Genomic DNA, 27848 nt, shown 5'->3' on the forward strand with positions numbered 1-27848 from the left:
CCTGGCTCCCACAGGCACCCTTCCCATTACACCTGCCCCTGTGGGCTCTTCAGCCCCCCCTCCCGCATCATCTCCGGTCCCCGCTGCCTCTCCCACTAGTGCTAAATTTGTATTGAAAGGGGTGCCAAGACTCAGCCCCGGCACAAATTAAGCACTGACTGGCCAGCTGGAGAGCAGCAGTTGCTGGTCAGGCACCCAGCTCTGAAGGCAATGCCACCGCCAGCAGTAGCGCAGAAGTAAGGGTAGCATGATATATGGTGTATTGCCACCCTTACTTCTATGTTGCTGCGGCTCGTGATGCCTGATGCTTGGCCTGTGGGCAGGGCCGGTGCAACCCATTAGCTGACCTAGGCAGTTGCCTAGGGTGCTAACATTTGGGGGACGGCGACCGCGGTGGCCAGATCTTCAGCCGCCCCGGTCGCCAGCGGTATTTCGGGGGCGGGACCTTCCACCGCCTCTTTTGGGGGCAGTATTTCGGGGACGGGACCTTCCGCCGCCTAGGGCGGCAAAAAAGCTGGCAGCGCTCCTGCCTGTGGGTCAAGGTGGACTCCACGCTGTTGCGTGGGGGCTGCATCTTGCCGGAACTCAGCCATCCAGCAGCCCTCTGGCCACTCCTGGCTCACCAATGGTGCCATTTCAGATTTTGGAAGGGAGGGGGACAACTTTAACTGTGATTCCAGGGGCTACTTAGGCACCTGAAAACTGTAGGGTTCCCCCCCCCCAGATAATAACTTAGAAATTAGCTGACAAGAGCACTGTACCTAATTCCTATATCAAGAAAGAAAAAAAACTATATACAAACTCCAATTAAAGCCATATTTTAAGTTTCTATGTAAGTTTAGAACAATAAGGAGATAATACAGCAAGATATTCCCAATCCCAAGCCTTGAGGTATCAGTTCTGGAGTGAACACAGATATCAGAAACACAAGTTTGATACCTTACACACTGTCTTCAGTAAAGATAAATAAAAATAGATAAAATCTGCTTACTTTCTCTAACAGACACTTTGTGTTTCTGCCATTATGTACTCTATTTTAGTCAACTGTTTTTCACTCCACTAAAAATGTATTTACTTAATTTTAACATACACGATTAAGGTTTTTTCGGGTCTTTTATTAAGAACTGGAATTTATTTTTCAATTATTTTGGCATTTATGTTTACCGATCACAATAATGTACGTGACTCAATAACATTTGATTCCCTCATTACTATTAGTATCAGACTTGGAACCGCATTTATTTTCATACAAATGTTGTTATTTTACAGATATAAATAAAAATACAATTTGAAAATAAGCAACCTTCATCTGCACAGTGGCTTAAAAAAAATTAGCTAAACATGTAACTTTAATTTGGCACTGTTATGGTGAGTACAAGCTAAATTTACATTTTAGAAGGATACTATTATTTGATTGCACCATATTAAATAATGAATGACAAAGCACAGTACGGTAATAAAAGTAGTAGTGATAATTACCCCAGCCAGGACAGGTTAGGCATTTTAGAACTCACTACTCAAAGAATTAATTTAAGGATAAGAGAGAAATCAAATTATGAAATGCACAGACCCAGTCAAAAAACTAAAATAACAGCACCATGATCCTTACTGAACTTTAAAGAATAAAATCACAGAGAATATAGTGCAGGGGTCGGCAACGTTTGGCACGCGGCTCGCCAGGGTAAGGACCCTGGCGGGCTGGGCCAGTTTATTTACCTGCTGATGTGGCAGGTTCGGCTGATTGCAGTCCCCACTCGCTGCGATTCACCGTCCCGGGCCAATGGGGGCGGCGAGAAGCGGCGTGGGCAAGGGATGTGCTTGCCGCAGCTTCCCACCACCTCCATTGGCCCAGGACGGCAAACCGCGGTGAGTGGGGGCCACGATCGGCTGAACCTGCCGCGTCAGCAGGTAAATAAACTGGCCTGGCCCGCCAGGGTGTTTACCCTGGCGAGCTGCGTGCCAAATGTTGCCGACCCCTGATATAGTGCATTATGCATTTTGACCGGAAGTACCAAGAAGTAACGACAACAAAAATAGAAGTGTGTGTGTGTGTGTGTGTGTGTCAGCACGCTGCCTCTTTAAGCAGAGCGCTTACCTGCCTGAGCGCTTGTTCAGACAGAAGCAGTTGCCAGCAGCATCCACTCTTGACCCAGAGGCAGCAGCAAAAACAAGCTTCCCCCGTTCCCCACCCCAGCTCAGTAGAGACTGGGTACATGTGTGGGGAGACACCTCAACACATCACACTGCCCCACACGTTGTGCAGCAGACTGGAGGCAGGCTTCCAATCCTGAGCAGCTTGGCCAGAGGTGGCTCCAGGGTGTGGGGAAGGGGCAGGAGCATTGGCGGCTGCAGATAGCAGTGGAGTAAGGAAGGGAGGAGGGGCACCCCTGCTTTAGAGGAGTTCCCTGGATAGTCATCCAGCTGCCCCCCTGCAGCTCATGTTGTCAGTGCCCTGGGCAGTGCCCTCACCATAGGTGCTGGCACTAGGGGTGCTGCTGCGCCCCCTGGCTTGAAGTGGTTCCCATCATATACAGGGTTTACAGTTTGGTTCAATACAAATTGTTCCAACATCACTGGCCCCCACCCGTAAGGTCAGCCCTGCACCTGGAACATCTGACCACAGCAAGGATAGAACTCATATCCTCCTGTTCCAAAAAGCACAGGTCTTAATATTTGTGCTAAAGAGGGCTCTCCTCAGCAGTGTAGGATGTAGGACAAAGTTGAGCAGTTCTGATACCATTCAGTAGTTGGTAAAAATACACACTAGCCCATTAATGACTGTATTTCTTCCTATTTGTTTCACTACAATAAGACTTGAGGAATTTTCTCCTTTCCAAATGGCATGTAGGCTGCAGCAACTCCCAACTCAAGCATTACATTAGAAGGCAAAGGAATACAAGAGGTGAGCCAATTCACACACCTTGGCAATAATATGCAAACCAATGGGATTATCCAGAATAATGTCCCAAGCCACTTAAACAAGATTTGGTCATCAAACATCTACAACTGAAAGACCAAACTACAACTCTTCAATTCAAATGTTATTTACCTTAACACATGGATGTGAAAACAGGCAATCCACCAAAGGTAGACAGGCAGGCATCTAAATGCCTTTGCAAGCAAATGCCTCAGGAAAAATATTAGGTATTAAATGGAATGAATTTATAACAAATGCTGAGATTGCAGATGAGAGTTTGTGGAACTGTGACCAAAGTTATCCAGAAAAGAGGATGGAAATATGTGGGACGTTTTAAGACTGAAGCAAGAGGGTCTAGCTGGCAAGCAGTTAGGCAGCTGGAGGAACACGTAAAAGGGGCTGATGGAAAGAATCCCTAGCAGTACTTAGAGAAGGAAAAACTTTTGGACTTGATTTACCAGAGAACATTTAAAAAATGGTCCAGGATAGACAGGGATGTCAGAGCCTTGTTCGTCCCCTAAGCAACATCTGACACACGGGAGGGATTCAGAATAAGAAGTTATAAGCAATGCCTACATCTGCATACAAGCCACAGCGTTCTTCCCCAAGAAGCAAGTACTGTTAAGTAAATACACAATTACCTAAATTAAAACCAGTTACATGGTTAACTTATTTTTCTGCAAGCTGCAGCCTTAGGACACACTTGAAATTGAGATGATTCATTTACATTCACATGTTTTATCCTAGGGAGTAAAATTTAAATAAACAAGCATTGTGACCCTGGACTTTCCTATTCCTTCCTACAGAGTCTCAGAAGTACTTTGATATACTGTGTTGAAACAAGCTTAATTGAAACCGAATTCACTGGCAAACTATGGAATACGACAAGATGAAGAAAATGGTTAGAATTTCTTACAGGCACCAGCAAAGGGAAAATTATGTAAATATCCCCTTTGCAAACCTTTGTAATTGGAACTTTTGATACTCTTTAAGGAGACAATACCATGGACTGCAAGTCAAAGATTTTATGAGAACTATTAAAGTGCTTTTCCTTTCCTCACATCTGTCTTCATTTGCTTAGTATTTCCTTCAGATTTCATGCAGTGTAGCTAAATCTAAAAATACGGATACAGAACTCCTTAAATCAAGCCAATGCACTAATAATATTGTTCAGGATCATAAGCCAGATATCTAAGAGATTACATCAGAGGAGGTTAATTCATGTCTATGTTCTTGATTTACTATTTGTTTTACTTTGCTAAAAAGAATATTGAAGAGTTAATAGAATCAAAATCCGTAGATATTGATTTAAGATAAGTTATTTATCTGGCTGATGTGGCAGAATGTCACAAGACACATAAAATTATATATGCGTATGAAGAACAGTTTTCATTTTTATTTGTCAGGTCTTATTTATTTACCTAGATTCCTATTTTATTTAAATGTTCCTTTTCACAAAGATTAATATATTTTCATCTATGAATTTTCATCCTATTTTTCTAGGTTAAAAAAACCCATCAACATTACAAACTGAAGCATCTCTTTCCAAATAGAGACAAACGGTGCCATCTATACTTTCAAACATTAAAACAGTTAGCAGGGTTCCATTTGGCTTGTTTGACTCGGAGGTAATTCTGAGCCAGAATTCTGATAATTGTTATCAATGGAATTTTATACCAGATGAGGACCTGGCCCAGGGATTTTAGGGTGTGGTATTTTGCTTTCAAAAGAAGTCTCCCAAATATATTAGCTTTGTTCAACTTTTTATTGAAGGAGCAGAAGTAGAGAAGAAATGCTGAAGACACTAGCGAGTGGCTCAGTTCCTAAGAGCTGTTTTGCTCTGCTGGAGTTCATTCTCTTATGACTGGTAGTATCCCTTCTACAGCATGGACAAAAGTCAATCCTACCACTCCTGAGAACATTCAGTTCTCCTATACTCCCTTTGAATTTCAAGAACCTCATATTCAGATGAACTTTTTCAGGTATTGTACATACCTTTTATCTGGTGTGTGCACATGGGCTCCTCTTTTTAGTCTCATTAAATCTCTGTAAATCAGCTAATAAATCAGATTTGTCACATATGCCATAAGATTTAAGCCCATCTGACTATTACTTTGCACCTTGTACAAATCATTTGCACCAACATAAAGGTGATGTTAAATACTACCAAATCGGAATGGTAGCACTTTACATAACAATATACATAAAAGACCCCTTCAACATGTAGGACAGTGGTGAATCTGGCCCTTCATCCTGATATTCTTACTGTTTATTAATTATTATTATTTGTATTGTGGTATGATCTAAGAGCTCCCGTCATGGACCAGGACCCCACTATGTTAGGTACTGTAAAAACAAAAAAGAGGATCCCTGCACCTCATGGTTCATGGATCAGCTATAAGCTCTATGGTTAAAAAGTTCACTTCCCAACTTGTATCTGCTGAATAGCAGTGAATCATGCTGTTACCATATTACCAAGGTCTCCTTATTTTCTGATCCATCGCAGCATTTAATTTGTGATACAGTGATGACATACGTTTTTGTCATGATAGACATATTACACAATACCGCAAGCTAATGCAACAGTACTACAATGGAAATGTTGGATCAGAGAACCCCAAACCATTGCAGTATCTTGTTAGAAGTTTAAAGTGAACTCATAAATTAGTATATATCACAGCAACTACTCACCAAGTAATTGGAACCATGTAGGTGAACTTGCAAGAAATCTGGCACATGGTGAACCCTCACCCTCTGGATATTGAAAACAGAGAATGAAAAGAAAAACACAGTTACAATCAACAAGATATTTTCCTTAAGAGCTAATGTTTATAACAAGAAAGTAAAATAGGTGAAACAGAAAACTCCCCAAATTAGGGTTAAATCTTGTCATATATATAACCTGAAAAGTGTAGCCCTATCTTCTCTGCCACTCCCTCTCCCCTCCCCCAGCAGCCATTTCTTTAGATCTTCCCCTCAACACCTGTGCAAGGGGAGGGAAGCGTGAGATGAAGTTAACCCTTTGTTCACTGGGGGCTGCATTGTTCCCTGAAATTGTGTTTGCAAAACTTCATCCAACAGACTTTTTTTTTTAGAAGCTTTGCAACCCTTTTCCCCAGGCACTACCTCAAGCTCTCTTCCTATATAGAAGAGGAATCCTTCTCCTGCTTCCTAAACCATCCTGAAATAGTTCAATATACAGTGTTAAGAAAGTAGAGTCCTTTGCACAGAAACTTTGGAAGAAGACAGTTAATGGAGAGAGAGAGAGAGAAACACATCAGAAACTCTGAAATGAAACTATCAGGTGAAGATGGAAATGACCATTGTTTTTCTCTCCCTGATCTGTGATGCTGACAGATAATAAGACAGAGTAATTGTATATAAGAGTAACTGTGTTCTACTCCTTATTAAGGCGTGAATAGCTTGCATTTAACAAGTACATTCATTTTACTTAAACAGTATTGCCAACCCCAGGAGTTCAATAATCATGAGTCAGGTCCAAAAAATTATGAGATTGGTTTAAAAATTGTGAGATTTTAAAATATTATATATAAGTGTTGGGCTCTTTGTATTTACCTTGTGAGTTTTGAGCTTCATAGGGTGCACACACTTCACATTTTCAAGTTTTTCTCATCAAACATGAGGGCTAGAAACGGACTTTTTTAAAAAAATGACAGCTGAGATTTTCATGCAATTTAATTCCAGCAGCTGGGTTTTAAAAAAAACCAACAACTATCATGAGAGCTGGCTATCCTGCAAACAAGATATAACACAGCAGTGAAAGCCTGCTGTAAGCTTTAGCCAGTCTGAGTCTGTTCTAAAATGGAGAATGACCTTCAGTTTCTGAAGCCACACCAACATCTTGATACATAATGACAACTACTCCACAAGTTAACTGAGGCCCCAAAACTGCAAACATTTATGCACATGGTTTACATTAAACCCACTGATTTCAGTAGGACTATTCCTGTGCATAAAGTTAAGCACATGCATAATTGCTTTCAATATTGACCCTAATACAGTTTATTTGATATGGAGAATAAGGGAGTTTGTTTTATTTTAAGAATATAATGTGCACCTCAGTCTACCTGCCTGATTACATGCAGTTAAATCAAAGGAGGCAATTATGGAAGAAACAAACAGGAAATAAAACAATGACAGATAAGTTACTGCCAGTGAGAATACCAAGGGTCCTTAAGGAAGCAATGGGGAAGCTATTAATTGGGAAATATGCACCTGCTGGCTCTCCCTCATTAATAGGTTAATTTTTCCCAAGACCAAGCCTAGGAGCAAGAGGATATTAAAGACTCCATTCTAGAGAGGAAGGGGAGGTGAGTAAACAGCAGTTGAAACTGACAGAAAGACACTGAGGCAGGGGCTATTTGTCTCACCCAAGCCAGGAGTAGGGGTGTCTGGGCTGAGTGGAATGTACCTAAAACTTGCAAGCAATGAATAAAGTTTAGATAAGACCTAGACATGTGACCGTCTATTGTTTTATCCTTTTTTTGTGTGCTATGAACCTTTGGGTGAATAAATAAAAAAAGAAAACAGAAAAAACAACAGTAATTCCATCATGTGGAACCATACTGACCCCCATGTTGCTCATCAGCAGGGTTAGAAACTTTATATTCACCACTCAGACCTCTGCCACCTGAGCAATAATGGAGGGTCATCATCTTCTATGGCCCAGAAGGGGACAAGACACACCCTTTCCCAGCAGGTTCAGAGCTATTCGCTTGCAATCGAGGAACAGTGAGACTCAAGAATCCTGGCTTCTATTTCATGTTTGAGAGAAGTGTTCTCTAGTGGTCATAGAGCCCATCCCCTTCAGCATGACCCCTGTCCTCATCCTGTCTTTTCCTCCCTGCCCAGCCAGCCCTAGGGGCCACTCCCAAGCTCCTTATCCAAATAACCTTCATCCCTTGGCCACTCCCAAACTCCTGGTCCCCACTGCCTGTCTCTCCCCTTGTGATCTGAGTCCAAGTTCTCCTGCCCCATCTCCCACTCCTAATCTCTTCACAACTCCCCTTGGCTTCTTCTTTTGGTCATAGTCTCTTAAGTGTTCTCTTAAATGTATTTACAAGGTGACCGGTTACAGGACTTAAAGCATGGAATAAGTATCATGGGAGCAAGGGGGCGTAACAAGAGACAAAATGGATGACTGGGGTATAAGTGAAAGCCTTCTGTTCCCAGGAATGGATGTAGAATGTTTAGATGTTCCAAGACTCCAAGTAGCTACACAGGCTTGGCATTTTTGTCCCCTGGCTTGCTGAGGCAGTCTTTGTAAAACCTTCTTGTGACGAACTGGGACTGTTCTTAATGTGGTCTTTGAATGCTGAGTGGGGAGGTTGGCTGGGACGGTCTGCATTGGGGGATGGGAGACTGGCCTTGAGGGAAGATACCTGAGCATGTAAAGTGAGAACCCAGGAAGGGGGTTGGAGGCCAGGTGACACCTCTGCCCAGGAAACTGGACAAAGGCTGGGGGAAGAGTCAGGAAAAGCTGGGTGAGAGACGCTGGAGGGAGTTGGAGTGGTCAGGAGCTGGCTTGTGTAATGGAGGGGAGCCCAGATGGGACTCTGACCCCCAATGGGGCTGTGGTGCCCCTGGGACCCCAAGATGGACCTAACTAGGGGGGGGGTCCTGTTGTCTGTACCTGCAAGACCTGTCTTGGATGTGTTCCTGTCGTCTAAATAAACCTTCTGCTTTACTGGCTGGCTGAGAGTCATGGTGAATCGCAGGACGCCAAGGGTGCAGGGCCTTGTGTCCCCCCACAGTCCGTGACACTTCTCACCAACAGGCACAGAGTACTTACTGAAATATCTTTCTCTTTCTTCCACCCCTTCAGTATTGATACAGTATCATTTGATGATTATTACTGGATTCAGATAACTCTGAGTTCATCCAGCTATGGCTAATTCTGGTGATCACAGGACCCACCTAAGCCCAGTCTTTTATTCTGAAGGTAAACTTCTTGCATCAGTTTTCTGGACAGCATTCTACTAATCAGTATGTACTGGGCATAATAGGTGCCGACAATGTTTTAGCAACAGCCTAGGAAGCTTCAACCTTGTGTACCTGTACAGCTTCACATCCATGCTACATAGGAAGACATTTTATTACCACAAAGCAACGTAATTACCTTGGAAACTATTACTGTTTCTGTGATATATGGAAAATAACTCTAGATTGTACTCAAAATTGGCTAAGAGTGGCTTCTGAGAGCTATTCTTCTGGAGAAAATGCCTCTTGCTTTTATGTGTGTGTGTTCTTGTAATATGCAAGCAAGAATTGATTTTCCAGATCAAAGGCCTGATCCCAATGTGCAGTCCTTACTCACAGGAGCAATCCCATGAGTACAGGCTGCAAGATTAGACAGTAGGTGTGACTTAAAAAATAAACATGCAATTCTGGGCCAAATCCTTACCCCTTCTCCAGCTACTTTCCACTGCTCTGATGGGACAAAAAAAGCTGTAAAGCTGGTATATCTGGCCTGTGGAGAACTTCTCTTACATGGGAGAATCCCCAAGTGGTGTAGAGCAGCTGTAATGGCTCCTATACTATACTCTTCCTCATCCCCTTCTGGTGTTGGAGGCATTTCCAGTGAAGCTTTATGTCTCACCATCGATCAGTGAATTCCAGAACAGCCCTTTGGGGCCATGAGCAGCCAGGTGTAAGTTAGAAAAACCCGGAGGCTTGCTCTTCAGAATCAGGGGGCATGAAGATGGCTTAACATGACCTTTGCCCTCTGCCCCATTAATGCAATTTGGCTGGACCAGGAAATCTGGAATATTTAAAGACCTTCAAAAAACAGCAACACATCTCACGTGCTGACTGTGCCATTACCAGCTACGGTCCTCATCAGGCACTCCTTGACTTCTCTTCGCTAAGAATAATGGATCCAGTCCTATAGCCCTTACTTATGTGAGTAGTCCCACTGACTTCAGTGGCATTACTCATAGGAGAAAAATAGCAGGATTGTGCTCCCTGTAAAATATAATGGAATTTGTGTTTACCATTAACATATGGCTCATTAACAAATCATTTTTTCTGCCCCATTCTCTTTTTTGCTGCCAATATTAAAAGACCAAACTATGGTGGAAAATCACTTCATGAGGAAGAAATCAAATGTTATGAAATGTTCCTTAGAATTTTTCCATAATCTGGCAGTTTTGTCCCTTTGAAGAAGTTGTGCATCTGTAGAGTACAGCCAGTTTATTGCTAGGGAACAATGTCTGTACATAATGACTATAAGATGTTACATAAAAGTTTAAACAAGTCTGCAGTAATTGTTGTTTCTACAGGGGAATGTCTTTCTTCACATCTGGGTTTCAGAGGACTTTAATTTAAAATAATTTAAAATTAGCATAGAACAATGTATTGTCTTCAAAAAATAATGCTGCCATCCTCTCACATTATAGTGTTACTGACTCTGTTGGGTCTTATTTAGGCTTTGTCAGCTTTTCCGTCATAAACCTTGTTGAGGGAGGATTAATTACTTCAGCCAGATGAAATGGCACTGAGGCAAAACTTTATTTTTTCTATATTGTATATTTATTGGCACTTACACAAAACTGTCTACATCAATTCACTTGCTTTCAATTGAGAGATCAGCACACAACTGGAAGAGTTTCACATGCTGCCTATTGTTTAAAATATTTTGAAAAAGCAAGATTTTATTTAGTTATTTAGGGCCAAGTCATGCCTTATGTGGCCACACAGAGAGTTAAAAGGAAATACGTACCTCCTGCATGGCCTGTCCACATCTTGGCCTGAGCAGGTGTGGTAAAGCACAGGCTCTGTACCTGGTTCTCCATCCTCAGCCCATCAACAGGTGGGTGGAGCAGTGGTGGAGCCATTGACTGTGTCCTCCCCTCAATATGAAACTGACGAAGGGGGAGATGTCTTGGTATGCACAGACAGAGACAGCCACTGAATCAGGGCTGGTCTCTAGGGGTTCCTTCAAACATCCAAACAAAAAGCAAAGAGGAGCTCACTAGTCAGACACTGAGGCTATGTCTACACTATAAATTACTTCACTGTAACTTACATCGCTCAGGAGTGTGAATAATCCACACTCCTAAGTGACGTAAATTATACCACCTAAGCGCCAGTGTGGACAGCACTATGTCGGGCTTTTTCCACTGATATAGCTACCGCCTCTCACAGAGGCAGGAATTATTAATGAAGAGTGCTCTCCTGTCGGCTTAAAGCGTCTTCCCCAGAAGCATAAAAGCGGTACATCTGCATTGGTGCAACTGCGCCGCTGTAGCTGCTATAGTGTAGACATAGCCTTAGGCAGAACCAAAGCAGGATGGGAATTGCCAGGCAACAAAGCAAATAGGCAGGGAGCCACTGAAGTACAAAGCCAGGCAAAGACAAAGGCACCCTGAGTGTTTGAATGGCAGACATCTAGATAGGCAGAAAGACATGTGGACGAGCAAGTTATTAGTTAGTTTGATAGGTACCTCTGTAGGTTAAATATCCCTCCTCCACTGCAAAGGCAGCCAAATCCAACCATTATCTCTTAGTAGTCCAGGTGTTGGGTAGAAAATCATCTCCAGTCCCAGAATCTCTTTCTTGACCTCCAAATGAAATTGAATAAAAATCTCAGAATCCACTTTCTTGGTACTGGAAACTCCTAGAATCCTCTGAGTATCCACTACTACATTCCCAGCATTCTGCAATGGGACAAATCTTCATAGCCGCAAAAGCTATGGATACTCTGAATCTCTGCATTTCAAACCTGGACAATTTACTCCCGATCTCCCCAAGACAGGAGATTAAACCAGGATGATCTGCAAAACTAGGAAGATCTATGTTCCCTCCCACAAAGCAATTGGGTGAAAACCCCAAACAGGGCCAGATTAACTCTCCTGTGGACCCGGGGCTATTAAATTTTGTGGGGACCCTGTATACATGTCTTTTTCCTAATTTAAAACAAAGTGATCACATTTATGGCATTGATGCTATTAACGCTATACTAAACTTGCCTTTTAATTAACATAAAGCCGTTCTATGGTTACATTTCAGTGTAAAACATGTAGAATATAGTTAAGAAGTACGCTATTTTGAATTATCTTAGAACAACTGTTATATTAGTTTCTTTCTGGGAGGGAGTTTGGGTGCAGGATGGGGCTCCAGGCTGGGGCAGCGTGTTGGGATGCAGGAGATGGTGAGGGGTGTGAGCTCTGGGAGGAAGTTTGGGTGCAGGAGGGGATTCTGACCAAGGGGAGGGGGGGGGGGGTGTAGGAGGGGGTGCGAGGTGCAGGCTCTGTCCGGGAGGCGCTTACCGCAGGCGGCTCCCGGACGGCGGCATAGCAGGGGTCAGGTAGGCTGCCTGCCTGCATACTGTGGCCCCATGCCAATCCCAGAAGCAGACGGCTGCTGGCATGTCTTTGCACGCCCCTGGTGGGAGGAGGACAGCGTGTCTCCGTGTGCTGCCCGCCCCCACAAGTGCTGCCCCTGTGGGGATGGTGCTGGGGGCAGGGGCAGTGCGTGGAGCTGCCTCCCCCCACCCCCACCAGGGGCCACAGAGATGTACCAGCAGCCAGCCATTTCCAGGAGCAGCGTGGAGCCACAGCATGCAGGCAGCCTGCCTGAGCCCTGCTGCACTGGGGCCTCCCTTAGGCCAGGGTCCTGTGCTGCAGCCCCTAAAGCCCGTGCATTAATCCGGCCCTGACCCCAAGGCAGGGCCTGAGCATGGAAACATTTATGAAATTGCACATTATTTTTCATTCTCAAAGGTAGAATTCCTTTGGAATCCCCCCCAATTCACTCCATTCAGCCAAGGCACTCCTAGAGACAAAGAGCTAGCTTCTCCCCCACCCCTGTTATTGTGACCCAGACATCACTGGGCCATTAGGTCCATTGTAGTATGTATGTTCTTATGTTCCCCAACCACTTACTCCGACTGATCAGGCACTGCAATCTGTCTTCCCTATGGGGGTATGTCCTGTTCCCCACCTACAGTTGACCTGCTGGTAGAGATTGGACAGTCACTAGAGGGTGAAACCTGCTGTATAGTTTCAAAAAAGCAGCTAATCCCCGGGAGACCTCTCCATCTGTTACCTTGAGAGGGAATGTGAGGTGGTGGTGATTATTCCACAGATCTTAGGGCAGGTCTTCACTACGGGGGAGGGGTCGATTTAAGATACGCAAATTCAGCTACGCGAATAGCGTAGCTGAATTCAACGTATCGGAGCCGACTTACCCCGCTGTGAGGACGGTGGCAAAATCGACCTCTGCAGCTCCCTGTCGACAGCGCTTACTCCCAACTCCGCTGGTGGAGTAAGAGCGTCGATTTGGGGATCGATTGTCGCGTCCCGACGAGACGCGATAATTCGATCCCCGAGAGATCGATTTCTACCCACCGATTCAGGCGGGTAGTGTAGACCTTAGCCATTGTTCTTATTTGCAATCTCCTTTGCATTAGATTTGAGAGAATACGTATCATGACTGAAAACAATGAGGCTTACAGTCAGTGATTCCAATAAGAATAATTATTCTGTTTTGAGCTCATGTTAAATGTTACTCTCACTGCTGGTATATTATCAAATTGTTTTTCTAAACATGGGATTTGATTGGATTAGGCTTGGATTTTCTTAGAGTCCAGACACACTCCCTGACCACTGAACGTCTCCATCTGACGGCTTTGTGGAGCCAGAATATAGCTCTCTGCAGGTTGGAATATTTTCTAATCCAATGACTGTTTCAGAGGGAGGGGAAATTTTTTCCAGTCCAGCTGTGAGATACACAGGGTTAGCAGATTGGTAGCAGACTCAGTCAAATCTCCAAAAAACCCACTGGAATTTCCGTAAATCAAAATTGATGGGACCCAAGAATATCTTGGCTCTTCGGTCCCCATTCCTCCCAGCCAATCTTCTAGAGATACTCAAAGCTCCCACTCTTTCTGCTGCAATATTTCACAGGAAAATTCCTTCAAGAGCCTCTAAGCCCCTATTCTCCCTTTGGATCAATGTAGATGGAACACTTACATTTTCTTTATAATCCCTTTTTTATATTGCCTCAGCCTCATCTTTCCTAATCTGCTGCCTCCTCCCACCCCACAAATTCCAAATCTCCTCAATAAGGGAGAAATTAATTTCATTGTATTATTAAACAAATGTCACTTGGATTGTGTAAATAAAGGAAATAAACCAATATTTGGAACAAAATAAGTATTGCTTTATAACTTCCCAGTCGCCGCCTGCCAAAGGCTCTAAAGCACAGTTTTCCAATCCCTCGCCAAATGGAGTTGGGGACTTTCTCTAAGTTTGTGCCACTGTTTGCATCCCTTCCCCCCCACTACACACTCTTGATCTTCACTTTTAGCAGCCTAGGGCCAGTCACACAACATAGGATAAGGTCACTTATCTGTTCTCAGGGACTCACTGGAGTCATTGTGGATAGTTCTATGAAAACATCTGGTCAATGTGCAGCAGCAGTCAAAAAAAGCTAGCAGAATGTTAGGAATCATTAGGAAAGGGATGGATAATAAGACAGAAAATATGATAATGCCACTATATAAACCCAGGATACACTCACACCGTGGCTGCTGTTCTGGTTGCCCCATCTCAAAAAAGATATGTTAGAATTGGAAAAAGTACAAAGAAAGGCAACAAAAATTAGGTGTATGGAATAGCTCCCGTATGAAGAAAGATGTTGTTGTTCAGAGGTATTAAAAAAACCACACACCACCAAAAGACAAAAGTTTTGCCAACGAAAAGCGCCGGTGTGAACGGTGCTTTGTCGGTGGGAGTGCTCTCCTGCCGACAACACTAACGCCGCTCATTGGGGGTGGATGTTTTTTGTTGGCAGGAGAGCGCTCTCCTGCTGACAAACCACAGCTACACTGTGCGCCTTTTAGTGGCACAGCTGTGTCGCTAGAAGCTGCGTAGTGTAGACATAGCCTCAGGCATGTTTGCAATTGCATGTGATCAACAACTTTTTCACATGTCTAACATGACAATGAAATTGAATTAGTGCCTCACTGACTGGTGTAAACCTAATTGGTTCATTTTTAAAAAATGAAAATGAATAATCTACTATTTTTAGATATAGAAAGTGCTATCCTGCAATGCACCTCAAGTCAATGGGCGTCTTCCTGCTGATTTCACTGAGTGGGTGTTGTATTTCTTTCTCTTTCTTATAGCCACATTACAGATGGATAAACAAGTAGAAGTTTATGATTAATATTACCACTTGTGTTCCTCTCAACAACTTTTTAATACAAGGTTAGAAGTTATATTTATTAAGTTATTTTGTTTCAAAATGACATTCAAAAACATCTATGATGTCTATAGTCTGAAACCATACATAATTACAATCAGCAGAACAGCAGCAAAATTGTGATTCAGGTAAGAATGTACTTACTTTCACAACTATGCTTAGACCATAGGGATGGGAATATAGGAGCATGCATTGCATGCGGCGTCTTCCATCAATCATTAACACATTTGAAATAATGTTGAATTAGGTCCTGACTCTCTATCTCTAGGATTAAATTAAGCCCTTTCTAATTCTGCTTTTAGTAATATGGCAATCATTTAAACCAAAATGTCAGCTCCAAATATCCTAGTCTTGCCACTGACATACTATATAGGACATCTGTCCCTATTTCAGACTATGGGTCTGTTTCTCAGATAGGGGAGCCTTAATTGGATTCCCAAATGCCATACAGTTTTACATTCTAATTAGTTGGAGAGGGAACATTACATATCCACATTCCTACTCAAATGCCCATCTGCTCCCTAACTTAGATGCCCAAATTTAAAATAGGGTTCTTTGAGTCTAGTAATCTTACAAGATTTAAGGCCTGACTCAAAGCTCATTGAACTCCACCAAAAGACTCCCAAAGACTTCGGATCACAGAACCTTAGTACCTGGAAACCCCATAGTGAAAGAAGTTCAGTACTTCAAGAAATATTATTGTAATTGCTATTTCTCTCACTTATCCTCTGCTCTAGCACCAGATAAGCTCCTACCAGTAACTGGAAGATAGTGCAGTCTTTGGATGGACTGGCACAGTATAGCATTGAACTAGAGGATGATTAAGATAAAACAGATTTAATTCATTTGGGCACTTCCAGGTAGCTATTCTGCATAAAATATTTTATGACTCATGGTTCATCTCCTGTGTCCGCACAACTCAGATACAGCTGTTCATTTTCTGGCAATAAATTCAAGCTGGTGGTATTGCTGAGACAGCCAAGTTTAGCTCAGTTAAAATCTAGATAAATGTCCTCCTCAACTGCCAAAGGGTTATACTGAAAAAATGGGATTTGCCGAAGAAATATCCTTGTAACTAGATCGCCTCTTCATCTGTACCCAATTGGAATTAAACCTCAATTTAAAAGGAGGGGCAGGAGGGCTGTGGGTAGAAGAGGAGAATAAATAAGAACATCGGGGAACAGAAGGAAATGGTAGATGAGAAGAGGAGAGTGCCTGCTCATTATCTGCCTTACTAGAGAGGCTGCTGGATACTTATACACCCAAAGAACAATGCCAGGTATGAACCTAGAGGGAAAGGGCATGCAGGTTACAGTGTTGGTGCTTAACTCTGAATCTGTCGGGTGAGGAAACTAGTAAAGCTGGGCTAAAATAGTCCATCTGGAGTTTGCAAAAGGTCTTCTCCAAACCCAGTGAAGACAATAGGACACTTCGCATTGATTTAAGTAACAGTTTTGGATCAGGTTCTAACAAAGTGCTTTTGATACCTTTAAGGATTATTTCCTATGTTAAAATGTCCTCTAAATAAGCACACACCTTGCCTTTCTACCTCTCTATTTCTGTACCTAATTTCATATTAAATAAGTCAGTAATAATGTTTAGAGGCTCTTACTCAAAAAAGGAATACTGTGCAGGCCAATCCTTTGCAATAAGCACTATAAATTGGCAGACTCTTACTACAGGGGATATAATTTAATTGCTTTGCAATCTCAACTGCCACACAGATAAATCACATCCAGTTTATTTTGCTTATTTTCCCCTTGCTGTGTCACATAAGAGAGTATCCTTTCATGGTGCTAGACTTTCTTTTAACTACATTTTTTAAAATAATGTATTTGGTACATGATCTTTCAGTAACCAAATCCCATTTAAAAAAATAAAGAATGAATTTACAAGCCATATTCCAGAGGTATAGCACAACTGATAAGAGTTCATAAACTGGTGAAAGAAAAATATTACGGCTCTTGTTTTCTAACTAGAAAACTACAATTTAAAAATGTAATCCTGGTCCACTGAGCTACAAATTTCAGTAATGACCTGACCTTTGCACTGCTGTGTTTGTGTTCATTGTGCCACAAACACCAATATAGCAAATAGCCTATCATAACATTTTATTTCATTACATTTTTATGAATGCAAATAAAATAGTCACTGCTATTTATATCTTTAATTCTAATATAGGACAAATATATTTAGAATCCCACCCCACCACTACCACCTCATTTATATCTTAGCTAAAGATACTGACCATTCTAATCATTAGAGTACCCAGATAATATGGGCATAGGCACTTTAGAAATGTATAGAGAAATAAAAGGTCTTATGAAACTTTTTGCAACAATAGGGATCTGCTGCATTTAATTTGCTTGAGCTCCCTTCGGCCTGAAAGAGTGTGTGTAAAATATAATTTCCCTCCCTAAAAATGCCTTTTCAGCCTTTTATTGGGAGTGGAGAGAGGATGTCAGCACCACGGAATGCCTTTAATCCACATAGGTATGCTTGTGAGAAACAGTTTCCTCTTTTTGTTAGCCCTACACAGCACACTTATTCTTGGTTCATGTATGTAGTATTGGGTAAGGCACTGACTACCAACTAGAGATCTTGGGCCCAAGCCCATTCCTTAGCTACACCACATTGCTGGAATTTTATTACTATAACTCACTGGGTTCACAAATTGATAGCATGAACTGTGCAAGCATAACTAAGCACTTAGGCTATATGCACTTGGTATCTGTTAGAAAATAAATTTGATATGGAGGAGAAGTGCAGTGTAAAATTAAAACAGCCTGTCTTTTTTGCAAACTGCTATCATTTGATTTCTCACCTATCAACTGTAGTGTTTAAAAAAAAAAGCTATGATTTAATGTTAGTGGCAATAAGATACACTAAAACAATATTTACTCTTACAATTCTCATGGAAAGACCATGGAATTGAAACCACAAATAAAGTTAGAAATAAACACTACAAAATATTTTAACAACACAATCACATTTAGTGCAAATTCAGGTCCCCTGGCCAACATAGCAAGGAAAAGGTACTATGTTGCACAACTGACTTTAATGGGGATAGAATATCACCCGTGGAGTAACAGATAATTACTGCTTCACAACACAGAAGGCCAAACATTTGTCAGGGCACTTTTAATAGATTTCTAAAGGAAACGGTGCCAAATTTTACTTTCCTTTAACAGATGTAACTTCAACTGGATTTCAGAGAGCAGGAAGAGGCCTGCAATTTTCACACTGGGCATACTCCTGCTTCTTTCAAAACCAAAGACAAAAATTCCCATTGACTTCAATAGTAGTTTTTCTCTTGAGCTCAGTGGGCATTGGGTTAGAATTAAGGGAGCAAAAATCAGTTTCTGGATGTTTAAACTCTGATTTGCATTATTGAGCATATTACAAAAAATGTTAGAGCAGTTCATTAAAAATGTACTTCTAATTAAAAGAGTCTGCTTATCATACCCTCAAGAAGTTTGCTTAAGGGAACTTTTGACTTTTGGTTAATTATTATTAACTTAAATGCATCTTTCCCAGTAATACATTTTAAAGTATGTTAAGTTCTGCAGGCAAATTAGCTAGTTTTGTAGAAATGTTGTTGGTTACAAACACAAGCTGACAGAACAAGTTCTGTCCCATCTGTAAGCCGATTAAAGTCAATAATATCAATTAACTCATATTCCATTTTTTCCCCTAAAAAAATGAAATCACTGCTGGGCACCTTGTTGGTGTTTAAAGAACAAAACCCAAGATTACTCTTTTACCATGGGAAAAGTTTTCAAAAGCATCTATAAAACTTAGGCTCCTACATCCCTTAGTTACTTTTGAAAATGTTACTCTAGATTTTAGGTACTTTCACTGGAGTAAAAAAAAATCAATATATAAAGTAGAAATAAAAAACACAATTTCAAAAATTCATAGTGTTCATTTATTACCTCTAGTAACATATTATTATACTGTATAAATACTCTATCCTTGTTATATGTCCTTTTAAAAAAAAGCGATAACTTAGAAGATCACAGGAAGTATAAAAATAAATAGGTTCATTATACGCATTTATTACAAACTATAACCCTTCCCAGAAGGTAAAGAAATATAAAATACTTATAAAGTACATATAATCTATAGTAATATATTTTACTATATACATATGGAAAGCCATATTCTCTCATAGTCTATGGACTGGCACAAACTTTTAATTAAGCAACTGCTAGTGTACTGCTGTGGATGGACCCGCTATCCTTCAGCTTTGTCTTTCCCGCCTTATAAAAGTGATTTGAGCACTATAAAAATATTAGATGTCATATATTAGAGATTCCCATGCATATTGGGAATTTCTTTTTCCTTTGATCTGTCTCTAGCATAACACAAATAAGTAAGCTAGTGTGGGCCGGAACATGGTAAAAAGTTAGAACTTGAGACAGCGCTCAAACCTTCACTGTAATAACTTTGATTGACAGTATGGTAGAACCAAAGTTGAACCAGAGAAACCAGTGGTTTGGTCAGGAGGCACCAAAAGCAACAACTTTTAGAGAGTACCTGTTCCATGGAGATTGCCACTTATTCCAGCTTTGTAGGTTACGCATGTCACAATGACTACATCGGCATGGATGAGAGAAATGGATAGAAACATTGGGGTGATACAAAGATGCTTAAAAATAGAACATTCTAGTTGTCTGCAGGTTAAGTTAGGTTAAGTTAGAATGATTGTTCTTGATATTTTTGACTCTTTACTTGTGGAGAATATGGCTTTATTTTTCTATAAAACTAATCTCTGAAACAATAGCAGCCATGAACAATGTAGTTGAAACTCCTTTTCTAATCCTGTTTTTTGTCCTTTGTGAGGTAGGTAAGCTTTGACCAATTATTTTAAGCTTAGACAAAAGCTATTTTCTCCCTCCTGCCCCCCATCCCAAGCCACATAAAAAAACCTAGGGACTTGAACAGTACCACAACACAAATCTAAAGGGGGGGGGGAGGGGAATCTGAAATGTTTACTTAAACTCAGTTTGGCCCCTGCTTGTTTTCTTTAACTTGTAACTGACTTAAAAAGGAAATTATAATGCCTTAGGGCTTTATCTACTGAAGATGAAAGAGTCAGTGACATTGGCTTGCTAAGCTATCAAATCTGCACTTTGCAGGATATTTTTATGATGCAACACCACCCTAAAATCATTTGTACTGTCCCCTCTCAATGAATCCTCACCATGACTTTTATATGCAAGACACACATGCTATCTCTAACTCTCTTGTTTTCAGTGCACTGTTCTGGAAAAAAAAATCTTTCGCTTTCCCAACTGAATACTGTTTAAGTGCACTTTGTAACATTGCAAAAGTCTATTAAATGTTTAGGTTTCTTTGAAGGGTCACAGCTTTCTTGTGGCAACATACTGCCATCATAAGACATACATTTTAATAATCTCTTCTTGAATCCTTTCCCACATGTCTTAGAACATGGTGACCAGTCTCCCAATTGCCACTGTGGGCAGGGCATGTCTGCACATGGTCGGAGATCATTTGGTTTGAGTTCTTTTGCACAGTCTGTGGCAGACTGCCCATTAAGGTCTCTGCATTTGACAGATCTTCTTTGCCAACCGGACCCACATGACTTTGAACATTCTCCCCATTCTTCAATAACCCATTCAGATAAGATGGTCTCCTTGATGGCGTTAAAAGATTCTTTCTTTTTGCTGGAAGCTTTCTCAGACCCAGACTGTAGTGGTTTCTTCACAAAATAAGTATATTTGATTTTAGGTTGAGGTGAGTCACCCACAGTCAGAACCTGGATAGTTAAAGGTTCCGTCAGTGGGCTGAAACTGCGGATTCTTTCCAAAGCTGCAGATGAGCCACTGTACCTCAAAACACTGCCTTTATAAGTAATGTCTTGTTCCAATGTCGATAGAGTGTAGTCACCATTAAGAATATATGTGCCATCAGCAGCTTTAATAGCAAGGAAACTGCCATCATGTCGTGAACCCCTGTTATTTCGTTGCTTAACTTCAAGGTTGGTTGCTCCAGCAGGAATGGTGACAACATCATGATAACCAGGTCTACGGGGAACAAAATGCAAATATTGAGTCCTTAGTCTTCCACTGATTAAGGCTTCAATTTAGCAAAACACTAAATTTTGAGCTTTACCTTATACATATGCTCAAGTCCAATTAACTTCAATAGGACACAAGCATGTGCATAAATGCTTTGTTGAATCACATCCTAAATTACTGCTACAATACAGGAGGTCTTTGTATGATGCACTTAATTTAATTGGGATTTTACTTTAAAAATTATAACTAATCAACTGATTTTAAAAGATTAATTTTCAATTCTAAGAGTAAACTGAGCCAATACCGGTCTTTGAAATGGAAAGGTTATTTTGCAAGATATTAACTACTGCAGATGAAAAGAGTAACAGTATTTGTAAACTCACTTTGCACTAACAAGTGTGCCCGACACTTTCTTACAGGTAGATCCATTGCCTCCACAGATACCACATTTGTCAAATTTCTTACTGGAGCCTATCATACGATCACAGCCAGCCTTTACACATTGTCCCTGCACACAGACAGAAGTGGAATCTGGGCTACATGAGGTGCCATCCACAACCTTTAAAAAAATTAAAAAGTAATAGTGCCTTTGATTAGAACATTTGCAAACACTGATAATAAAATTAAAATATGGATGCAACATGTCTCCCACCCCTTCATATTCTGAAGATAGCTACTGTTGAACGTAAAACTTATTCATTTAAAGTATGCAGTGCTACTTCATTCCATTTGCAACACTAAAACTCAGTGGTAACATGAGAAATTGATTTAATGTCAGTGTTTATCAAAGGGATAACTTTAAATGGTTTAAGCCCATATAACGGAGGACATTACTTCCTAAAGCCAGTTGGGTCAGTCTTGAGCCATGAAGCATAAGGACTGATAGCCCTTTCAACAGTATCCTACCTAGCATATAGCTGTAAAAGCTAGTCTTAAAAAAGTGTATTTATTTCTTATTTTAATCTTGCTAAGCCATTGGTTCCCAATTCCACTCCCTAAATATATTACATTAAAAAGTATTTCCTTTTGACCGTTTTAAGATGTTAGCCTTTTAGGAATGTGAGACAAAGAGCTGATATTTAATCTGAGGCTGAAGGACCTATGAAAAGTTGAATAAAATAATAGAAACACAATGTTCTGTAAAAACCCCAGTATAATAAAATGTGATGAGTATGTGAGTTTAAAAAGCTGTGACTGAGTTTGAAAGAAGCATGTCCACATATTTAAATCTAGTTTGTACTGATGGGATTAGACTACCTGTAGAACAGAGGAAGGGAAAATCTGGCTAAGATGTTTTAAAAGCTTGTGATTACAATATTTTAGTTTGCACATCCTTTGACTCCACTTTAAAAAATAATCAGAAAAGGTAAGAATTCCTGCTTAAAATTTAATGTACAACACATATTTTAAAACATACCTTAGGTTGCAGAACAAAGAAATATCCGGTGCCTTTTGCTCGGCAGACAAGTTTGCATCTGTCCTTTGGAGAGACTCCAGCAAACTTGGGTGTCCATTCCACTGCAGGTCCACTTCCAAAAGGGGATTTGGAAATGTCATTGTGTGTTTCACACTGTTCTTCTCTGAAAGTTTTGCCTATATATATGAGAAAAATTAGTTAGACATTAGATCTTCATCTTTAATTGTCTTGCCCCCTCCCCCATCATCTCTCCTGCCCCCAACATCCCCTTCCTCCATGTCAAAGATCAACTCCAACTTACCATTATTATCTGGACAGTCGTCAATATTACATGATCGGTATTGCACCCGTTTGCCTTCACAGTACTTTCCTCCATTCTTTGGAACTGGGTTATCACACTCTCTAAAGGAGTACTGCACTCCACCACCACATGTCCTTGAGCAGTCTCCCCAGGGTCCCCATGATCCCCAGCCTCCATGGACAGGGGTCTAAAATGATAAACAACAAATATATATAACAACCACACTAAAACTCTTAATTAAGTTGAGCCCCTTGCACAAGATTCCTTCTATGTTTTATTAGCTACCACCCTCAATTTACTCATTATCAGAAATCAAAACTATGTATCTTGTTGAAATATTATTGCATATTCTAGATTTTTTTTTAAATACTTACATCATAATGCTTCTTCTCAGTCTTGTTTACACACTTGCCATTCACACACCATTTCCCCTCTTCACAACTGGTGCCATCTGCCCAAGGAAAGTGTTTAGTTTGGCACACAAGCAATCCTCCAGAGATGCCAGTACACCACAAAGTTGTACACGTGCTGGCTGTGTCCGGACAATGTTTGGACTCATCTCCAAATGTAAACTGGCACTGCCTATTGGCATCATACAAAGTTCCAGGGAGATCAGAGGGAAGCTGTATAGGTTTGTGGGGCTTGTCCAGTAAACACTCACCTGGAGAAAAAATAGTAATCAATTAGCCAGTTTGAATGGGAAAAAAAAATATTTTATTTGTTTGATTGCACTTAGCTTTTTTGTTCAAATAATTGTTCAGCCTTCATTATACCAACAATTATGTGAACCAGTTAAAGACGTCTTTAATGTTACTGGCAGTCAAGTAAAAGCATAACCTTGTACTGGAGTTCTCTAACAGAAAGTGTTGTAAGGAGGGGACTGCTTCATTTTTAGTTTAGTTTTTATTTAAGTAGGAAGAAATCAAAGATACATTTAGATGCCACATAAACGCTACGTGTACAAACTTGAATAGAAAGCTTAATAAACTTACCATGACCATTATCCAAAAATGTTGTAATCATGTAGGCACTGCACGGAGACCAAGGTTGGCTTCGATCCAGATTGGAAAGCATAGATGCCATCATGTGGGAATCCCGACTTAGACCATTAATATTGGCACACTGCTTTGCATCGTCATGGGGCATGTTAAACACATGACCTTTAAAAATAAATAAATAAATAAATAAAATGTTAGGAAGTTTGTTTTATGCATTAGCATATATTATTTAAATGTTAGTCTTGAACTAATCACTGAATGCATTTTAGATATTTAAAAGAATTATCTGAATAGTTCCAAAATTTTAAACAGATGCCAGCTTATTTTTGCTTATCTCATTTGCTAATCTAAGAAAGATGGCGTTTCTGCAATTGCAGTCAAATCTACAGCTCCTGCAATCTGCCATTGTCTGTCTCCTACTGACTGACTTTAGAAGGAGTTGAGAACAGAACTGGGCCCTACATAGAGACCATTACATAATGAGATATTTACTTTATGGTATCAGACTAGTTTAAATGAATTCAAATCTCATGTCAAAGTTGAATTACCTAGTTCATGAGCAGTTGTGAAGGCAGCTTGCAATCCGTCGTCTTCTATGATAGAGCAACTGCGGTTTGGATCACAAATTGTTCCCACATCAGCCATCCCAAGAGTATCACATGTCTTGGCACCACAAAGGTCCTTTAAAAAAGAAGGCAGTTTCATTTAACCCGGTCAAACTTAACCTTGGCAAGAATCATTCAACCTTGGCAGTTTGCCTTTACTTATGGAAAGAGCATTAAGATTCAGAATTTCAGTAGATAATATGGCAAAATTCTCCTTTGGAAAATGCAAAAATGTTTGTACTTATTCCATAATTTCAGTGCTAAATCTTGCTAAATAATCCATATATTAAAACAGCAATATGCTGCATATAAAGTGCCTTTCATCTGAAGTAACAGAACATTACAAAAAGGTGGTTAATTATTATCCCACTTGTTTGAGTCAATAATCTCAGACAACTGAATCTAAATGTGATTTTTCTGAAGAATGTAATTAAAAATGTTAGGCTTGCTTTGTTTGTAAAAGGAAGACCAAACTTTTCCTCTCCTTTCCCTTACCTGTCTGGTAAAGAGGATTGCTGTGTCATAGTGCTCTGCATGTCGGTCACTGGGTGGATTGTGTTGCTTTTGCCAACTGCAGAAGTTCCTTAAGGTAAGGGCAGCATTAGAAGAAACTTCAGGTCCCTTCTGCTCATCATAGATGACCAGAATTTTTACCAACACCAGACTAATAGAGTTTCGGATACTGGGATGCTTGTATAATTTGGCTGCCACAGACAACAAAGTCAGGAGATAGTGCTTCAATCCACTGCCATGAAACTCTGCCATGGATTGGTCTGCTACAAGCATGGTTTCTACATAGCGAGGGCTGGACACAAATCTTTTTTTCCTTGTGCTTCCAGTTTCTATATTAAAAAAGAAAAAAGGGGGAAATTGCATATGAATAGCCTGTCCAGAAACATTACTGTAAATGATTATAATAAGGAACTAGAACAAAATACAGTAACAAACAAAATTTGCATCTAAGGCAGGAAATATTTTACATTACTTTATTACTAAAGGCAGAATGACTGCACACCTACATTTGAAGTAGCCCGGTTTTGACCTCTGAAACTGAAACCTGAGCAGCTTTAACATAATCTCACCCACTAAGTTACTTTTGCTGATGCAGTAAAGCGCAACCTTGGCCAAGAGCCTATGAGGTGAGCCCTTGCAAATAAAAGGGTGACTCAGAAGTCTGAATGAGATCATTGGGCTCCACGTGGAAAGCACAGTGCAGTACTCCAGGCTCCTGCCAAGCAACTCGATTGCTACCGGGACCCTGCAACAGCACCGCCTCTTACCCTAGTAGGACACTGTGCCCTCCTCTGACTTTCAGTTCCTCTCCTCCCCCTTCCCATGTGCTGCTCCTGTCAGAAGATTAAACTCCCCCATTCATACGCCCTTTCTGGGCTGCCAGGCACTGTAACTTCCCCTCTCTTTGCTGCATACCTGTGTCAGGGACATGAGTCCTTGTTGTGAATGAACATACTGTACATTAATTACTGGGGGTGGGATTATTTGTATCAACATTTACAATAAATGTGCCTCTGCTTGGGTCTATATTTTGTTTACTCCCCTATTTAGTGAGCCAGAGTCTCTCTTCATTTACACCAGCGTAACTCAAATGACTTTAAAGGAGTTATTCCTGATTTTACGCACATGCAATTGAGATGACAGTCCTGGCTATGGTTCATCCATACAAACACTCTATATTTGTAGGATATATGGTTTTTCATCGCACTAAACTTTTGTCCTTTTCCAAACCAACCTGCAGTACAGCTAGAGGTTACTGAGGGAGAAATACTTAATGTGCTGGAAGGGAGTACAAAAATATGTCTCCATCCCTGCCTGCGGGGATGTGCTCGGAAATGGAGGGTGGAATTGTCAAAAGAGCCAAAGGCTCATTTGAAAATCCCTCCCCAGGGTCTGACTCTCCAACACGCACGAGATATTCACGCCCCTGAGGACGTGTCAATTTCAAGTCATCAGCCTGTCTGAGGCTTCGACGAGAGTAAATGGGAGAGAAGCTGCATGGCAGTCAACCTGGGTCCCAGTACCTGTCTGGCCCACGCGCTCCTGCTGTCCCTCTGCGGCCAGGGGGAAGCTCTGGTCTGTCACCCCGCACTTGGAGCCGCCGCTCTGGTGGACGCTGCTTTGCAGCCGCCGGCGCAGGAGGTGGAGCTGCTGCTGGGAGGCGTTGGCCGGCTGGATGAAGTACTCTTCCCCCTGCAAGTAGAAAGCCCCTCGGAGCCCATCGCAGAGGCTGAGGGCGGCGGCAGAGCTCGGGTCCCGGTTGACGGTGCCGGAGTAGAAGCAGCGCGCCAGGTCGGCTGCGGGTTGGTCCCCGAGCGAGGCTCCCTGCTCCGGCACCGCCTCCTCCTCCTCCCGGGGGCGGCTGCCCAAGTACTGCAGCCTGAAGTCCGGAGCCAGGAAGCTGCTGTCTGGCTCCAGCTCCAAGCTCAGCCGCTTCCCGAAGGCGTCCAGGCGATAGAGCCTCTTGGCAGCCGGCTCGGCCGCGGAGTCCAGCCGCACGGGCACGATCAGCTCCTGCTCCTCCCGCGGCCCTGGGCTGCAGCGACCGCCCGGGGGAAAGGGGCAGAGCAGCGCCGCCAGCAGCAGGGAGGCGAGCGGAGGGGCTGTCCCCATGCTGCACGCCGGTGCTCGGGCGGAGCGGCGCGGGGGGAGCGCAGGGAGCAGCTGGCTCGGGAGCGAGACGCAGGCGCCCGGGAAGAGGCGCGGGGCAGTCGCTCAGGGGGCTGCAGCAGGAGCGCGGCGAGGTCTCGGAGTCCCTACAGAGGAGGCGCTGCCCTTGTCATGGCCGGAGCGCAGCAGCAGCCGGGTGGGGAGGATGCTGCGGGGCGCAGGAGCTGGCTGGGCTCCCCCCTGTCCTGGCGCTGCCGAGAGAGCTGGTGGCAGGAGAGGCTCCAACTGCCAGGCTCGGGGCGTCTCCTCTCCGAGTCGGGGCACAGCCGGTTGCAAGTCCGCAGCCCTGCCCGGCGTTCAGGCTTGTTGGGGGAGAAGAGGGGGCGTCCCTTCTTTGCAAACTCGCTGGGCTCCGAGCGCCTCCGCGGTGCGGCGTGAGTGCAGGAGCCGGGACAGCCGGGGCCGCCCTTTATGGGATTTGCCCAGGCAGCCCCCACCCCCAGCCCCCCACATCTCCCCCCGCCAGGCACCGCCCCTAGTTCGGAGCGGCTGGAGCGCTGAGCTCACTGCCTGCGCAACCGTGTAGCTGCTGGTCCCCCTCCTTCCCGCCCATCGCCGCCGGGGCCCCGGTGCCCTTTGCTGGGCCGGGAGGAGCCGGGGCTGCCCCACACAAAGCGGGGTGAGCCAAGCCGACACTGCAGCCTCCTCCCCGCCCC

At 42.4% G+C, this 27848-nt stretch overlaps 1 protein-coding gene across 1 annotated transcript; it reads right to left on the minus strand.

The window, feature by feature from the left end:
- Positions 1 to 19054: 19054 nt before the first annotated feature.
- Positions 19055 to 27583, minus strand: ADAMTS1 (ADAM metallopeptidase with thrombospondin type 1 motif 1). Its single transcript, XM_034793137.1, has 9 exons — positions 26547 to 27583; positions 25006 to 25352; positions 24454 to 24586; positions 23900 to 24067; positions 23282 to 23568; positions 22908 to 23094; positions 22607 to 22782; positions 21573 to 21748; positions 19055 to 21195 (listed from the first exon to the last, which is right to left on the minus strand). The coding sequence occupies exons 1-9, from the start codon at positions 27133 to 27135 to the stop codon at positions 20454 to 20456; spliced, it is 2805 nt and encodes a 934-aa protein (XP_034649028.1). The 5' UTR covers positions 27136 to 27583; the 3' UTR covers positions 19055 to 20453.
- Positions 27584 to 27848: the final 265 nt, after the last annotated feature.

The sequence above is a fragment of the Trachemys scripta genome, chromosome 1, assembly GCF_013100865.1.
Source record: "Trachemys scripta elegans isolate TJP31775 chromosome 1, CAS_Tse_1.0, whole genome shotgun sequence".
NCBI lineage: Eukaryota > Metazoa > Chordata > Testudines > Emydidae > Trachemys > Trachemys scripta.

Excerpts from the sequence above, each read along its gene's own strand:
- ADAMTS1 (XM_034793137.1), bottom strand. The coding sequence starts at position 27,135 with ATGGGGACAGCCCCTCCGCTCGCCTCCCTGCTGCTGGCGGCGCTGCTC. Across the intron at positions 25,353-26,546 it reads GGAGCGCGTGGGCCAGACAG|AAACTGGAAGCACAAGGAAA; the intron begins GTACTGGGACCC and ends TTTTTAATATAG. Across the intron at positions 21,196-21,572 it reads GGCACACTTGTTAGTGCAAA|ACCTGGTTATCATGATGTTG; the intron begins GTGAGTTTACAA and ends TGTTCCCCGTAG.